General features: G+C 44.7%; 1 protein-coding gene across 1 annotated transcript; it reads left to right on the forward strand.

Annotated features, from left to right (window-relative positions):
- The first annotated feature begins 6,004 nt into the window (after window positions 1–6,004).
- Window positions 6,005–16,628, forward strand: LOC118388667 (G-protein coupled receptor 182-like). Its single transcript, XM_035778010.2, has 3 exons — window positions 6,005–11,585; window positions 12,624–12,916; window positions 14,540–16,628. Exons 2-3 carry the CDS (start codon window positions 12,627–12,629, stop codon window positions 15,345–15,347), a joined length of 1,098 nt encoding a protein of 365 aa, XP_035633903.1. The 5' UTR covers window positions 6,005–11,585; window positions 12,624–12,626; the 3' UTR covers window positions 15,348–16,628.
- Window positions 16,629–17,326: the final 698 nt, after the last annotated feature.

The following is a 17,326-nucleotide window of genomic DNA, read 5'->3' on the forward strand; positions in this document are numbered from 1 at the left end:
GGCAGTGGTGGAAAAAAGTACCCAATTGTCAAACTTGGGTAAAGTCAAGATACATTTTTAATAGAAAATGACTCCGGTGAAAGTCACCCAGTAAAATATTACTTGAGTAAAAGCCTAATAGTATTTGGTTTTAAATATACGTATATATCAAAAGTAAATATACATAAGTATCAAAAGTTAAAGTGTAAATAATTTCAAAATTCCTTCCTTACATTTTGTTTTTATGCACACTCACGGATACGGAGCCATAGAAATAAAAGATCTGGTCACGGATTAGGAACCACTCACTAATATAATTTGTACAAATTACATTAAATGTTTCTTTAAATCTATGTTTGAGTTGATATCTACTAAATTATCTGTGTTACATTTTCGGAAGTTCTGTCTCTCCCATAAATCCAGATATCGTAATAGGCCTACAGTAAGGTGAGTCACAGTATTCCCAAAGTTCTTATATTTTATTAGTAATGTAATTTTAAAGCATAGACCTAGCAAATTCTCCAGTGTTAAATCAACACTGACAGTGTTAAATTTAACACTGGGCCCGTGCCTACACGGGTCCATACTTTTCAGTGTTAAATTAACATTCATGGCCATTTAGCTATCTTGCTGTTGCTAGCTAATTTGTCCTTTTTTTTTCTTCTTTTTTTTCCCTAAAATACATATGGTGCTTTGTAAGTCATAGAAAATTGTGTGTTCTCTACTTTGCCAATTAATCCACAGATAAAAAGGGAAACCTAGTTTGTTTTCTTTGGTTAATCTCTTGTTCATCATCTTTGGATTTTATATGGTGGTTGGCAACCAAATTTAACTGTGGACCTTGTTCATCTTTCAATCACCCACATAGGTATATCCTCGTAAAAATGAATGGGTATATAAGAGAGGTAGTACTTACAGCGAGTCAAACGTCTAAAATAGAACGGGCTCATATAACCAAGTTCTATTTTAGCACCAGGCTACGCAGATGCCCGGGAGCAGTTTGGATGAAATGATTGAATATGTGTAAATCACAGGAGGTTGGTGGCACCTTAATTGGGGAGAATGGGCTCATGGTAATGACTAGAGTGGAATGGTATCAAATGCATCAGGTGTTTTGATACCATTTCCTCCGTTCCAACCATTATTATGAGCCGTTCTTCTCTCAGCAGCCTCCTACGGTGTATATTTATTTTGTAACGCTCTCGCACGTAACGTGGCCGGTTTCATCAGCATGTAACACAGTGGCGTTAGGAATATTCTGGTTTACAAGCCACATCAGGCTTGCAAGCCACATTATGCTGGCTTGCAAAGTCATGTATACTGAACAAAAATGTAAATGCAACCATTTTAAAATACACAGCTCAAAAAAATAAAGGGAACACTTAAACACAATGCAACTCCAAGTCAATCACACTTCTGTGAAATCAAACTGGCCACTTAGGAAGCAACACTGACAATACATTTCACGTGCTGTTGTGCAAATGGAATAGAAAACAGGTGGAAAGTATAGGCAATTAGCAAGACACCCCCAATAAAGGAGTGGTTCTGCAGGTGGGGACCACAGACCACTTCTCAGTTCCAATGCTTCCTGGCTGATGTTTTGGTCACTTTTGAATGCTGGTGGTGCTTTCACTCTAGTGGTAGCATGAGACGGAGTCTACAACCCACACAAGTGGCTCAGGTAGTGCAGCTCATCCAGGATGGAACATCAATGCGAGCTCTGGAAAAAAGGTTTGCTGTGTCTGTCAGCGTACTGTCCAGAGCATGGAGGCACTACCAGGAGACAGGCCAGTACATCAGGAGACATGGACTGACTGCCATCAGGTACCGAGATGAGATCCTCAGCCACTTTACAATAGTGCATCTAAATCTTTTAAGGGGGGTGAGAAGGATTACTTTATCCTATCCTAGGTATTCCTTAAAGAGGTGGGGTTTCAGGTGTCTCCGGAAGGTGGTGATTGACTCCGCTGTCCTGGCGTCGTGGGGAGTTTGTTCCACCATTGGGGGCCAGAGCAGCGAACAGTTTTGACTGGGCTGAGCGGGAACTGTACTTGCTCAGTGGTAGGGAGGCGAGCAGGCCAGAGGTGGATGAACGCAGTGCCCTTGTTTGGGTGTAGGGCCTGATCAGAGCCTGGAGGTACTGAGGTGCCGTTCCCCTCACAGCTCCGTAGGCAAGCACCATGGTCTTGTAGCGGATGCGAGCTTCAACTGGAAGCCAGTGGAGAGAGCGGAGGAGCGGGGTGACGTGAGAGAACTTGGGAAGGTTGAACACCAGACGGGCTGCGGCGTTCTGGATGAGTTGTAGGGGTTTAATGGCACAGGCAGGAGCCCAGCCAACAGCGAGTTGCAGTAATCCAGACGGGAGATGACAAGTGCCTGGATTAGGACCTGCGCCGCTTCCTGTGTGAGGCAGGGTCGTACTCTGCGGATGTTGTAGAGCATGAACCTACAGGAACGGGCCACCGCCTTGATGTTAGTTGAGAACGACAGGGTGTTGTCCAGGATCACTCCAAGGTTCTTAGCGCTCTGGGAGGAGGACACAATGGAGTTGTCAACCGTGATGGCGAGATCATGGAACGGGCAGTCCTTCCCCGGGAGGAAGAGCAGCTCCGTCTTGCCGAGGTTCAGCTTGAGGTGGTGATCCGTCATCCACACTGATATGTCTGCCAGACATGCAGAGATGCGATTCGCCACCTGGTCATCAGAAGGGGAAAGGAGAAGATTAATTGTGTGTCGTCTGCATAGCAATGATAGGAGAGACCATGTGAGGTTATGACAGAGCCAAGTGACTTGGTGTATAGCGAGAATAGGAGAGGGCCTAGAACAGAGCCCTGGGGGACACCAGTGGTGAGAGCGCGTGATGAGGAGACAGATTCTCGCCACGCCACCTGGTAGGAGCGACCTGTCAGGTAGGACGCAATCAAGCGTGGGCCGCGCCGGAGATGCCCAACTCGGAGAGGGTGGAGAGGAGGATCTGATGGTTCACAGTATCGAAGGCAGCCGATAGGTCTAGAAGGATGAGAGCAGAGGAGAGAGAGTTAGCTTTAGCAGTGCGGAGCGCCTCCGTGATACAGAGAAGAGCAGTCTCAGTTGAATGACTAGTCTTGAAACCTGACTGATTTGGATCAAGAAGGTCATTCTGAGAGAGATAGCGGGAGAGCTGGCCAAGGACGGCACGTTCAAGAGTTTTGGAGAGAAAAGAAAGAAGGGATACTGGTCTGTAGTTGATGACATTGGAGGGATCGAGTGTAGGTTTTTTCAGAAGGGGTGCAACTCTCGCTCTCTTGAAGACGGAAGGGACGTAGCCAGCGGTCAGGGATGAGTTGATGAGCGAGGTGAGGTAAGGGAGAAGGTCTCCGGAAATGGTCTGGAGAAGAGAGGAGGGGATAGGGTCAAGCGGGCAGGTTGTTGGGCGGCCGGCCGTCACAAGACGCGAGATTTCATCTGGAGAGAGAGGGAGAAAGAGGTCAGAGCACAGGGTAGGGCAGTGTGAGCAGAACCAGCGGTGTCGTTTGACTTAGCAAACGAGGATCGGATGTCGTCGACCTTCTTTTCAAAATGGTTGACGAAGTCATCTGCAGAGAGGGAGGAGGGGGGGGGGGAGGAGGATTCAGGAGGGAGGAGAAGGTGGCAAAGAGCTTCCTAGGGTTAGAGGCAGATGCTTGGAATTTAGAGTGGTAGAAAGTGGCTTTAGCAGCAGAGACAGAGGAGGAAAATGTAGAGAGGAGGGAGTGAAAGGATGCCAGGTCCGCAGGGAGGCGAGTTTTCCTCCATTTCCGCTCGGCTGCCCGGAGCCCTGTTCTGTGAGCTCGCAATGAGTCGTCGAGCCACGGAGCGGGAGGGGAGGACCGAGCCGGCCTGGAGGATAGGGGACATAGAGAGTCAAAGGATGCAGAAAGGGAGGAGAGGAGGGTTGAGGAGGCAGAATCAGGAGATAGGTTTGAGCAGAGGGAAGAGATGATAGGATGGAAGAGGAGAGAGTAGCGGGGGAGAGAGAGCGAAGGTTGGGACGGCGCGATACCATCCGAGTGTGGGAAGTGTTGGATGAGAGCGAGAGGGAAAAGGATACAAGGTAGTGGTCGGAGACTTGGAGGGGAGTTGCAATGAGGTTAGTGGAAGAACAGCATCTAGTAAAGATGAGGTCGAGCGTATTGCCTGCCTTGTGAGTAGGGGGGGAAGGTGAGAGGGTGAGGTCAAAAGAGGAGAGGAGTGGAAAGAAGGAGGCAGAGAGGAATGAGTCAAAGGTAGACGTGGGGAGGTTAAAGTCGCCCAGAACTGTGAGAGGTGAGCCGTCCTCAGGAAAGGAGCTTATCAAGGTATCAAGCTCATTGATGAACTCTCCGAGGGGACCTGGAGGGCGATAAATGATAAGGATGTTAAGCTTGAAAGGGCTGATAACTGTGACAGCATGAAATTCAAAGGAGGCGATAGACAGATGGGTAAGGGGAGAAAGAGAGAATGACCACTTGGGAGAGATGAGGATCCCGGTGCCACCACCCCGCTGACCAGAAGCTCTCGGGGTGTGCGAGAACACGTGGGCGGACGAAGAGAGAGCAGTAGGAGTAGCAGTGTTATCTGTGGTGATCCATGTTTCCGTCAGTGCCAAGAAGTCGAGGACTGGAGGGAGGCATAGGCTGAGATGAACTCTGCCTTGTTGGCCGCAGATCGGCAGTTCCAGAGGCTACCAGAGACCTGGAACTCCACATGGGTCGTGCGCGCTGGGACCACCAGATTAGGTGGCCGCGGCCACGCGGTGTGGAGCGTTTGTATGGTCTGTGCAGAGAGGAGAGAACAGGGATAGACAGACACATAGTTGACAGGCTACAGAAGAGGCTACGCTAATGCAAGGAGATTGGAATGACAAGTGGACTACACGTCTCGAATGTTCAGAAAGTTAAGCTTACGTAGCAAGAATCTTATTGACTAAAATGATTAAAATGATACAGTACTGCTGAAGTAGGCTAGCTGGCAGTGGCTGCGTTGTTGACTTTGTAGGCTAGCTGGCAGTGGCTGCGTTGTTGACACTACACTAATCAAGTCGTTCCGTTGAGTGTAATAGTTTCTACAGTGCTGCTATTCGGGGCTAGCTGGCTAGCTAGCAGTGTTGATTACGTTACGTTGCGTTAAAAGAACGACAATAGCTGGCTAGCTAACCTAGAAAATCGCTCTAGACTACACAATTATCTTTGATACACAGACTGCTATGTAGCTAGCTATGTAGCTAGCTACGATCAAACAAATCAAACCGTTGTGCTGTAATGAAATGAAATGAAAATGTGATACTACCTGTGGAGCGAAGCGGAATGCGACCGGGTTGTTGAGTGCGGAAGTTCTATTCAGTAGACGTTGGCTAGCTGTTGGCTAGCTAGCAGTGTCTCCTACGTTAAGGACGACAAATAGCTGGCTAGCTAACCTCGGTAAATTAAGATAATCACTCTAAGACTACACGCTCTAAACTACACAATTATCTTGGATACGAAGACAGCAAAGACAACTATGTAGCTAGCTAACACTACACTAATCAAGTCGTTCAGTTGAGTGTAATAGTTTCTACAGTGCTGCTATTCGGTAGACGGTGGACGTTTGCTAGCTGGCTAGCTGCTGGGCAGATAGCAGTGTAGACTACGTTAGGACGACGAAATATGAAGTTGCAATAGAAGTGCTGACTGTTTCACTTTGTTGTCCTCTTTCTTTTCCTTTTTCTTCTGTCCTTATTTTGTCTTCCTTTCTTCTGTTAACTAGATATTTTTTGTTGTTATTCTTTGTAAGCTAGCTAGGAGAGTCCCTAGCAACTGCTTAGCAACAAGTAAACAATTCTGCTAGCAATTCAGCTAGCTAAGATAACTGTAAAATTTTATGAAAAATAGTTACTTTTTCAAAAGCCTGTCTTTTTGGTTTGTTCCTTGTTTTGTCTTCTATTGAGTTTTGCAGTTTTCTCTTGATTTTTTTTTTCGATGTACTTCACTCTAAAAAACATTTAAATCTCAATATATACAGGAGCTCATTTTTCAGCAGCTGCTCTACAAATCTGTCGTTCTGCCCCTGAACAGGCAGTTAACCCACTGTTCCCAGGCCGTCATTGAAAATAAGAATATGTTCTTAACTGACTTGCCTGGTTAAATAAAGGTAAAAAAAAAAAAAAAAAAAACGATGTAAAGAAAAAAGTATTTAATAAGAATATTTCATTCATTCAGATCTAGGATGTGTTATTTTAGTGTTCCCTTTTTTTTGAGCAGTGTATTTTACCGAGTTAATGTAAGGAAATCAATCAATTGAAATTAATTAATTCGGTCCTAATCTATCTTTCACATGACTGGGCAGGGGTGCAGCCATGGGTGGGCCTGGAGGGCATAGACCCACCCACTGGGGAGCCAGGCCCAGCCAATCAGAATTATTTATTTTTTTACCCACAAAAGGGCTTTATTAAAGAAAGAAATTACTACTCAGTTTCATCAGCTGTCCGAGTGACTGGTCTCAGACAATCCTACAGGTGTAGAAGCCGGATGTGGAGGTCCTAGGTGGTAACACGTGGTCTGCGGTTGTGATAACAGAATTATGTTCTCCAGGTACATAACCCAATTCAATTGTAATTACTCAGTCTGCTATATCAGGATTTGTAAGATACTGATAGAAATGAAAACAGACGGAGGCCCAGTCTACCACAGTTAAATGTTTATTCACGGGAACATTCTAAAGTCAAGAATACAAAACAATTCATTTTATACTGACTTCTCACGCCCACACATACACACAAACATACGCACACACACATGTCCTGCTACGCACACACTGTGTGTCTCACTACCCAGCCAACAGAGATAGTGACCTTGTCCTTGAGACGTACTCCCCATTCTCTATTGTCCTGAGCACAAGGTGCACCTGTGTAATGATGTTGTTTAATCAGCTTCTTGATATGCCACACCTGTCAGGTGGATGGATTATCTTGGCAAAGGAGAAATGTTCACTAACAGGGATGTAAACAAATTTGTGCGCAATGAGAGAAATAAGCATTTTGTGCGTATGGAAGAATTCGGGGATCTTTTATTTCAGCTCATGAAACATGGGACCAAGACTTTATATGTTGCGTTTATATTTTTGTTCAGAATGTAATTCCTTTTGGAATCCTGCCAGCTTTAGGACATCCGACAGTTGGAATTGTTTAATCACCTGCAATAAATCTAACTGATTGGATTAGTTTAGAAAAATAGGTTATTTATCTTTGTAGCATAAGATTAATCAATCAATCAATGTGCATTCAAAAACACACATTTAAGAACAATCTTTAACATTTCCACCTGCAGTAGAGCATGCTGATAATGGTGGATGTGGTTTTGATGGGTACGTTATACTCTCCACAGAGTAAAACTGACACTCTCACACTCAACACTGGTTATTAACACCAACACTGGGGTTATTTTACACCACTGAGTGTTAATTTCATATTTACAAAGTTGATATAACTCCGGAGTCGACAATAGAGATGTTTATACTGAAAAATAAACACTAAGTAACATTGGACAATATTCTGTTTGGAGGAAAATAATGGTCTTGAACATCTAGGGATGTCATTAACATGTCTTCCAGTAAACCACCAAATCCCACATGGCAGGCAATCTGATTTAACAGTGTAACAGTCTGATTTACTACAGGGATAATAAGGATGGACAGACATTTCATACCCAAAGCATTAACCACCCACGCATGGTGTTGAATGGGGAGGCACCACTAAATGGATGGAATACACACATTGAGCCATAAAAGCTTGCTTGGACAGAGAGTCAAACTGACTCACCATGTCCTTTCCCCAGATACCCCTCCCCTCTCAAGCTTCCTAGAATGATTTCATTGTGTATTTGTGTGTGCATGTAACCAGTGTCCCAGTGCTTCCTTAGCAGATTTGCTTTCTCGACTCAACTTGCCTCTCGACTGGGCTTGAACTAAGGTCACCTGTCTCACAAACACTTTCCATTACATGTACATTGTTTTTGCGTGCTTTGACAGACATCACACAAACGCCTTCATGGTTTTTAGTCCTTCAGTGTAACATCCTTTTAGAGGGGGTATTTCCTTTAACATTCTCCTCAGAACAGCAGGCCTAGGGTCAGAGGTCACAGCTTTTATTGCCCTCACCTTGTATATCAGAAATCTGCTGACACGTTTTCCCTGTTGCAATAAGGAAGTTCAACAAAATAAGTTGGTACGGGGAACAAAGGAAATTGCTGAGTAAACACCGAGAGGTACACAGGGGTTTGAAAAGGTGAGTGAAACAAATACAAGATAAACATCTGTTTGACCTGAGAGAGATAAGGGATGAGAACTAACTTTGTTACTTTCTAACAAGCACTGTTTTAATTTATTCGCACCAAAGAAAACAAGTGAAAGACAAACCCGTACAGATAAACTGGTTAAAATGGTGTGCAGGTGAAGTTGGAAACCCAAAAGGGCTTATATGAAAACCACACCACAAAAAACAATATACAAATAAAGCTTGTTCAATCAGTTAAACAGAGAATGCCAATTATAAATATACATGATATACTCAGTATACTTAACAAGAAACAAGCACTGGTGTCTATCATTGTGCAAGCTTTATTGTAATGTAAAAAATCAAGTTGCAGCAGAAACTTGTGCTTGAAAGAAAAAGTGTATACTCTTTACGGTTGCTGTCAGTTTAAACTGAAAATAAAATGCTGTTTTGAAACTACAGAATGCACTCTGTAAAACTGACAATTTAATTGTTATAGATGTTTAGGTGGCAACATTATTTCAGGGCTTATAGAAGACAACAATAGAGGGCAGCAGTATTTGAACTGGGTATGGCAGGATCTGAAATAGCCTAACGTAGCTGTGGAATAATAGTAAGATGAGAAGTCTTAGAGAATCTTGTGGTTTGTGGCGAGATATACTGTAGCTACTATGTACTGGGTAAATTGGTTTGTGGATGTAAAACTTCCATATCACTGTCTTTCCTGATGCAGACACCAGTAATGACTGTAGAATTTCAAGATGCTTCTTCCATTATTTTCTAAAACTCAGTTGCAGTCTTGGTTAGGGTGACAGTCTTTTGAAAATGCTGAGTATCTCCTCAACCCCTGATTCTGCCCACTCAGCACAGTTCTCTCCTGAAAGCACTGTTAAAGGTCAACCTCCCCTTAGAACCAACTTCTGATTTTGTGGCATCGATAAGAGTCAGAAACATAAATTCCAGTGTAAGAATTGACTACAAAGTCCGTCTCGTCCAAAGCTGAGCTTTGTGAGTTAGGATCATGCCCACTGGCACAGTGCCAACTAACACGAGAGAAGCAGCTGTGCTGATTGTGCTCTATTCAATCATAGCAATCAGATCCTCCAGACAGTGAGACAGACCTGCCCATTACGCAGTGCCTCAGATTTGGTTACATAAGACTATACGTCGCCTATGTTAAAATAATAATAAAATAAGCCCTTTATGGAATGGCCACTTGCTGATGTGTGTGATGGCGTCAATCACTCGAGTCTGCCACTCTTTGGGGCAAAATTTGAATTGTGACGATCAGAGCAACTTGCCCAAATTGAGATATATCCCAAATTGTCAACATTCCAAAACCTATTCATGAGTATCTTGTGTGTGTGTGTGTGTGTGTCCCGACCTGTCTTGTAACAATTCCCTATGAAACATAGCCAGACAGATGCACACACTGGTAATAGATAGTGAGAAAAACTCGAACGGCACTGAAGCACACAACGTCACCACTCACCAGTGTCTTGATAAGCTGATCGTGACCTGGCTGCTCAATGTCCCTGCTACCTATTACTTGTCATCTTTATTAACAAACACAGTGTAGCAGCAAGCAGGCATGGATTCAGTGATGACAGATGAACAGTACAACTTTGTAGATTGTGATTGACAATCAATCGTAGTAGTTGCATGGATGAGTTTAAGTGTAAATGATTTATGTGACTGAGGACTTATTTAATGACACAATGCTTAAAGGGCCAAATTATTCATGTTTATATATACCGTGAGCTCCTAAAGTATTGGGACAGTGACATTTTGTTTTGGCTCTGCACTTTGGATTTGAAATGATACAACGACTACGAGGTTGAAGTGCAGACTGTCAGCTTTAATGAGGGTGTTTCCATCCATATCGGGTGAACCGTTTTAGAAATTACAGCACTTTTTGTACATAGTCCCTTCATTTTAGTGGACTAAAAGTATTGGGACAAATTCACTTATGTGTATTAAAGTAGTCAGAAGTTTAGTATTTGGTCCCATATTCCTAGCATGCAATGATTATATCAAGCTTGTGATTTTACAAACTTGTTGGATGTTTGTTTTGGTTGTGTTTCAGATTATTTTGTGCCCAATAGAAATGAATGGTAAAGTATTGTCATTTTGGAGTCACTTTTATTGTAAATAAGAATATCATGTTTCTAAACACTTCTACATTAATGTGGATGCTACCATGATTACCTATAGTCCTGAATGAATTGTGACTAATGATGACTGAGTTAGATGCACAAACAGTTAGATGCAAAGTTAGATGCACAAATATCAAACCACCAAGGCATGCTAACCTCTCACCATTACAATAACAGGGGAGGTTAGCATTTGGGGCGGGTATGATATTTGTGCATCTTTAACTTTCTCACGTATTATTCAGGATTCATTCAGGACTATCCGTAATCATGTTAGCATCCACATTATTGTGGAGGTGTTTAGAAACATGATATTCTTATTTACAATAAAAATGACACTACATTATTTGCCATTAATTACCCAATACTTTTGGTCCCCTAAAATGGGGGGGGGGGGACTGACTATGTACAGAAAGTGCTGTAATTTCTAAATGCTTCACCCGATATGGATGAACATACCCTCAAATGAAAGCTGACAGTCTGCTGTGTCACTGTCCCAATGCTTTTGGGGCGCACTGTATAATTGTTTTTTATGGATGGTTTATTATGAGTTGACATGATCATTAGAAATTATTCAGGGCTCACTTAATCTCAGAGTGAAAAATAAACCTTGGACTCCATATGTTCCATGCCTAATCTTGCAACTGTTGAAAAGTGTGTTGGATCTGTTTTGGTTCCCTGACCTCCCTGATTAAGGTGACATTGACCTTCAGTGACCTCTGACCCTCACCTTTCTATGATAGATTTTGGCTCTTGCTCACAACTCCTGGTAGTCTCAAGTCTTAATAATGATTTCATTTTAGCCCCTTTAGTGACATCATAATAATGAACTCAGGGTGGCTCAGTTATGTGCAATTGTCTGTTTTTCTTCTTTTTTGGAGGCTTCTTTAATCTGTCACGTTTTTATCTCCCCCTCTATGTTGGTCTGCTCATCCTTTTGCCAGAATGTCCCCCAAACCCCCTCTCCTCCCGCTCCAGCGAGGATATCCTGTCCTCCTCTAGCTGGGCGATGTTGAGTCAGGGCTGGGGAGGTGGGTGTGTGGAAGGATTTTAACTGTGAGGCTCATGTCTCTACCAGTACAGTGGTCATTGAGGAACACACATAGCCAGTGCAGCCAGGACTTTGATCTTGCTCAGCTGCAGTGGATCCTACAGGTGCACAGCTCTGCTCTCTTGCTCCTGATCTTGTCCTCTCATCACTGCTCAAGGTAAGCCTCCTGATGTGAAGTCCCCTCTTACTTTCATCTCTCAGGCTGCTTCCTAAAGGGCACCCTATTCCCCGGCGGCAGGGTAGCCTAGTGGTTAGAGCGTTGGACTAGTAACCGAAAGGTTGCAAGATCGAATCCCTGAGCTGACAAGGTAAAAATCTCTTCTGCCCCTGAACAAGGCACTGCTCCTAGGCCATCATTGAAAATAAGAATTTGTTCTTAACTTACTTGCCCATTTAAATAAAGGAAAAATATAAAAGATATTGCATTACTTTTGATTAGAGCCCAGGCTATGGACAAAAGTAGTGAACTATGTAGTGAATAGGGTGCCATTTGGGACTTACCCGTAGCTTTCCTCCTTCATTCAGTAGTAGTAAGAGAGAGCTTTTTATGAGTTATTTCTCATATAGGCTCTTTCCATATGGTCTGGTAATTATCCAGCCATTGTTACTTAGCTGTTAAACTTACGTTTAGATATGATATCCACAGCAACATCTATAGATTAGAAGTACCACAGATTTGCATCAGTCAAGTCTCTGGTCTGACTTAATCTGGATCTAATGTTCTTCATAGGATTGTTTGATATGTGTAACAGTCAAGACCTCTTGTGATCCTTTAATATTCTTATACACTTCCTCTGATCCTCGCCCTGGGGAACACATGCATTCAGTCCATTCTGTAACTGCCTCCTACCCAAAGTTCCGGGATGAGATATAGGAATGGTACCGAGTCAATGTGCAGGGGTTCGAGGTAGTTGAGGTAATATGTACATGTAGGTAGGGGTAAAAGTGACTAGGTAATCAGGATAGATAATGGGTATTTGGAAGGGAATGTAATTTGGGATGAGTTCCGAGATGCAATCTTACACAAACATCCTTTTGTAATGACGTCCTCAGTGGGGTTTTGAACTTGGCTACAAACACACACAAAAGGTAATGTAGTTGTGGTCACCCCTGATGTTTGTCATAGAAATCCTTATGACACTGTATTTATTTGTTGTTTTTTTCATCTGGATACACTACCGTTGTCCACCTACAGGTCATGGATGAACACCCCAGCTCTGCCTCAAACGACAACAACTACACAGACTCTGCCTGGTTCATCCATGAGTGCCATGTGGACCTGGACAACACCTCGAGGCGCGTGGCGCTCTTCCTGCTCTACCTGCTGTTCTTCATGGCTGGCCTCACGCTCAATGCCCTGGTGGTGTGGGTCAACTGGCACCGGCGCAGCAGCCGCAACGGCGTGCTCTTCTGCATACTCAACGTGGGCGTGTCGGACTTACTGATGACAGTGATGGTGCCCTTCTTTATGCTGGAGGCGATGATGGAGTACGTTACATTTTACATTTACATTACATTTAAGTCATTTAGCAGACGCTCTTATCCAGAGCGACTTACAAATTGGTGCATACACCTTATGACAACCAGTGGAACAGCCACTTGCATCTAAATCTTGTTGGGGGGGTGAGAAGGGGGTGAGAAGGATTACTTACCCTTACTTACCCTATCCTAGGTATTCCTTGAAGAGGTGGGGTTTCAGGTGTCTCCGGAAGGTGGTGATTGACTCCGCTGTCCTGGCGTCGTGAGGGAGTTTGTTCCACCATTGGGGGCCAGAGCAGCGAACAGTTTTGACTGGGCTGAGCGGGAACTGTACTTCCTCAGTGGTAGGGAGGCGAGCAGGCCAGAGGTGGATGAACGCAGTGCCCTTGTTTGGGTGTAGGGCCTGATCAGAGCCTGGAGGTACTGAGGTGCCGTTCCCCTCACAGCTCCGTAGGCGAGCACCATGGTCTTGTAGCGGATGCGAGCTTCAACTGGAAGCCAGTGGAGAGAGCGGAGGAGCGGGGTGACGTGAGAGAACTTGGGAAGGTTGAACACCAGACGGGCTGCGGCGTTCTGGATGAGTTGTAGGGGTTTAATGGCACAGGCAGGGAGCCCAGCCAACAGCGAGTTGCAGTAATCAAGACGGGAGATGACAAGTGCCTGGATTAGGACCTGCGCCGCTTCCTGTGTGAGGCAGGGTCGTACTCTGCGGATGTTGTAGAGCATGAACCTACAGGAACGGGACACCGCCTTGATGTTAGTTGAGAACGTCAGGGTGTTGTCCAGGATCACGCCAAGGTTCTTAGCGCTCTGGGAGGAGGACACAATGGAGTTGTCAACCGTGATGGCGAGATCATGGAACGGGCAGTCCTTCCCCGGGAGGAAGAGGAGCTCCGTCTTGCTGAGGTTCAGCTTGAGGTGGTGATCCGTCATCCACACTGATATGTCTGCCAGACATGCAGAGATGCGATTCGCCACCTGGTCATCAGAAGGGGGAAAGGAGAAGATTAATTGTGTGTCGTCTGCATAGCAATGATAGGAGAGACCATGTGAGGTTATGACAGAGCCAAGTGACTTGGTGTATAGCGAGAATAAGAGAGGGCCTAGAACAGAGCCCTGGGGACACCAGTGGTGAGAGCGCGTGGTGAGGAGACAGATTCTCGCCACGCCACCTGGTAGGAGCGACCTGTCAGGTAGGACGCAATCCAAGCGTGGGCCGCGCCGGAGATGCCCAACTCGGAGAGGGTGGAGAGGAGGATCTGATGGTTCACAGTATCGAAGGCAGCCGATAGGTCTAGAAGGATGAGAGGAGAGAGAGTTAGCTTTAGCAGTGCGGAGCGCCTCCGTGATACAGAGAAGAGCAGTCTCAGTTGAATGACTAGTCTTGAAACCTGACTGATTTGGATCAAGAAGGTCATTCTGAGAGAGATAGCGGTAGAGCTGGCCAAGGACGGCACGCTCAAGAGTTTTGGAGAGAAAAGAGAGAAGGGATACTGGTCTGTAGTTGTTGACATCGGAGGGATCGAGTGTAGGTTTTTTCAGAAGGGGTGCAACTCTCGCTCTCTTGAAGACGGGAGGGACGTAGCCAGCGGTCAGGGATGAGTTGATGAGCGAGGTGAGGTAAGGGAGAAGGTACGTGTGGGTGTGGGGATACCTTCTGTGCCGCTTCACCAACCTTGTCTATGACATCAACTTCTACAGCAGCTCCTTCTTCCTGGCCTACATGACGGTGGAGCGCTACCTGGCCGTGGTGCGCACCGGGCCCCGACCCTGGGGCCCCAAGCAGGCCAGGCTCAGATGCCTTCTCTGTGGGTTCCTCTGGGTACTGTCTGTGGTTCTGGGCCTGCTGGAGAATGCCCATGTGACACTGCTGGAGTGGGACGAGCCAGGCTGCTACAGCTACCCAGAGCACAACTTTATAGACTGGAACACCGCCCACACCTTCCTCTACCTTATCTTCCAGTTCCTGGGCCCGGCAGCCATCATTGTGACCTTTAACCTGCTGACCCTGCGGGCGGTGCGGGCCAGACCTGAGGGGGCGGTGCGGGGGAAGGAGCTGTGGCTGGTTCATCTGTATTCCCTGGTGTTTGTGCTGTGCTGGCTACCCTTACACATTGTCTTAATGCTGCTGGTAGTGGATGAGCTGAACCCAAGGGTACTGAGTTGCCAGACGGTGGAGAAGATCTACTTCTCCTATTTCGTGGTCAAGGCTCTGTCCCTGTTCCACTGTGTGGCCAACCCCATCCTCTACAACTTCCTCAGCAGAAGTTTCCGCGGAAACCTCATCGCCGACCTGACTCGCCACCTGCCCAGAGACGCTGTCGCCAGGGGAAGGGACGAGAATCATGGCAACCGTGTGGGTAATGGAAGGGCAGCGGCCAATGAGAAGGCAAAGGAGTTGAGTAACGCCAGCACCAGCCAATCGGATGTGGAGTCTTAAAGAGAGGGACCATTGTAGAGGGGGAACAAAAACTCATCAAGCATGGCAAAGGGACATTCTACCGCATGTCTCCCGCAATAGTGGATGTTTTATTGTCACATACACCAGATATGTGCAGTAATATATAATAATATTATATGCCATTTAGCAGACACTTTTATTCAGTCATACACGCATACATTTTACATACGGGTGGTCCCAGGAATCGAACCCAATACCCTTGCATTACAAGTGCCATACATACCAACAGAGCTACAAAGGACCGCAGTGATTTGTGTTGTTTTACAGGGTCAGCCATAGTAGTACGACGCCCCTGGAGCAAATTAGGGTTAAGTTCCTGTGGTTGAGTGGAGCTGAAGGATGGGACTACAAAACAAACTAAATATAACTATTGTAGAATGTATGTACAGTATGTATAGTATGTACAGTATGTATAAGCTGGATGTAGAAGTCTAAATGTTGTTTTCCATTAGTTTATTCCAATTAGGGGAGGTAGGGGATATATATATTTGTTTAAATGCATCTATTTTATGTATTTTTAAAAAATGGAGTATTGGAAATGCAGACAATTACATTGATGGAAGCTACAATCCATCTGCAATACTAAAGCTACCCCCTTCGGCTCTGGTATTTAAACAAGCAACCTTTGTTACTGTCCCAACGCTCTAACCGCTAGGCTACCTTCCACCCTAGCTAGCGGTTGCGTCCTTTTCCTCTGCCACACACACTTCCTGTTTCTCGTTTCCTTAATGAAGGGCAGGAAGGGAATATCTTCCATGTTTTATGTCCATAAACACTGATTGAAATTATTATTATTTTTTTAACCTTTATTTAACCAGGCAAGTCAGTTAAGAACACATTCTTATTTTCAATGACGGCCTAGGAACAGTGGGTTAACTGCCTGTTCAGGGGCAGAATGGCAGATTTGTACCTTGTCAGCTCAGGGGTTTGAACTCGCAACCTTCCGGTTACTAGTCCAACGCTCTAACCACTAGGCTACCCTGCCGCCCCCATGCAGAGATGGTTTTAAGCACAGATCAAGAAAGTGGTAACTAATTCAAAACGTGTCAAGTTTGGTTAGATTAATAATAATTGACAGCTTATTTTGACAGTCTCACTCAATGCTTTTTTGATAGATCACTTTTTTCCTTTACATGTTTGGTTGTAATATCTTATCCGACTGCTATAATCTGTTCAAAAACACTGTGTTGAACAAGCTACTGAACATATGTGATAAACCAGCTTCAGGATGTGGATATATAAAATACCAATTGTCTTCTTTTCTGTGAAATTGTTGGTTTTCAATCCCAGTCTTCTTGTTTTCACATATGAACAAACAAGTTATTAACCTCAAAATGAATGTCATGCACATTCTTCTCACAACCACGAGAAAATAAAGATGACAAATAAGGGATGTGTTTTGTGTAGGCTTACCTTGAGGGATGTGTTTTGTGTAGGCTTACCTTGGCGTGACGTTTTGATAATCTTGTAAATCTTTCCAGGACAAGGTGCCTTGTCGTTTTGGTACAGGTCAGGTTTAGCATCAAAATAGACATTATACAAGACTACAAATTCCTACAAGCCATCTCTGACACCTTTGCTAACAGGTATTGTGTCAATTTAAAGAAATGTAACCAATATGTCATTACATTTAACTTACAGATTGTTAATCCAGAGATTCTTACCTTTGGGGGGGGGCAAAAATACAGTTGATTATATTAACAAGGCACCTTGTCCTGGAAAGATTTACACGGTTATCAAAACGTCATGCCAAGGTAAGCCTACACAAAACACATCCCTTATTTTAAGTGTTTCTAAAATCTCCTACGGGAAAAATGAATGGTGGAAAATCAATTGGAACCATTTCCTTGTTTGACCGGTAAGTTTTATGGGTATTATGACAAACACCGTGATACTCTATAGGCCCCGTCAAAAGTAGTGCAGTACATTGGGAAAAGGGTCATTTGGGACGCAAACCA

Source organism: Oncorhynchus keta, chromosome 10, assembly GCF_023373465.1.
Source record: "Oncorhynchus keta strain PuntledgeMale-10-30-2019 chromosome 10, Oket_V2, whole genome shotgun sequence".
NCBI classification, from domain to species: Eukaryota; Metazoa; Chordata; class Actinopteri; order Salmoniformes; family Salmonidae; genus Oncorhynchus; species Oncorhynchus keta.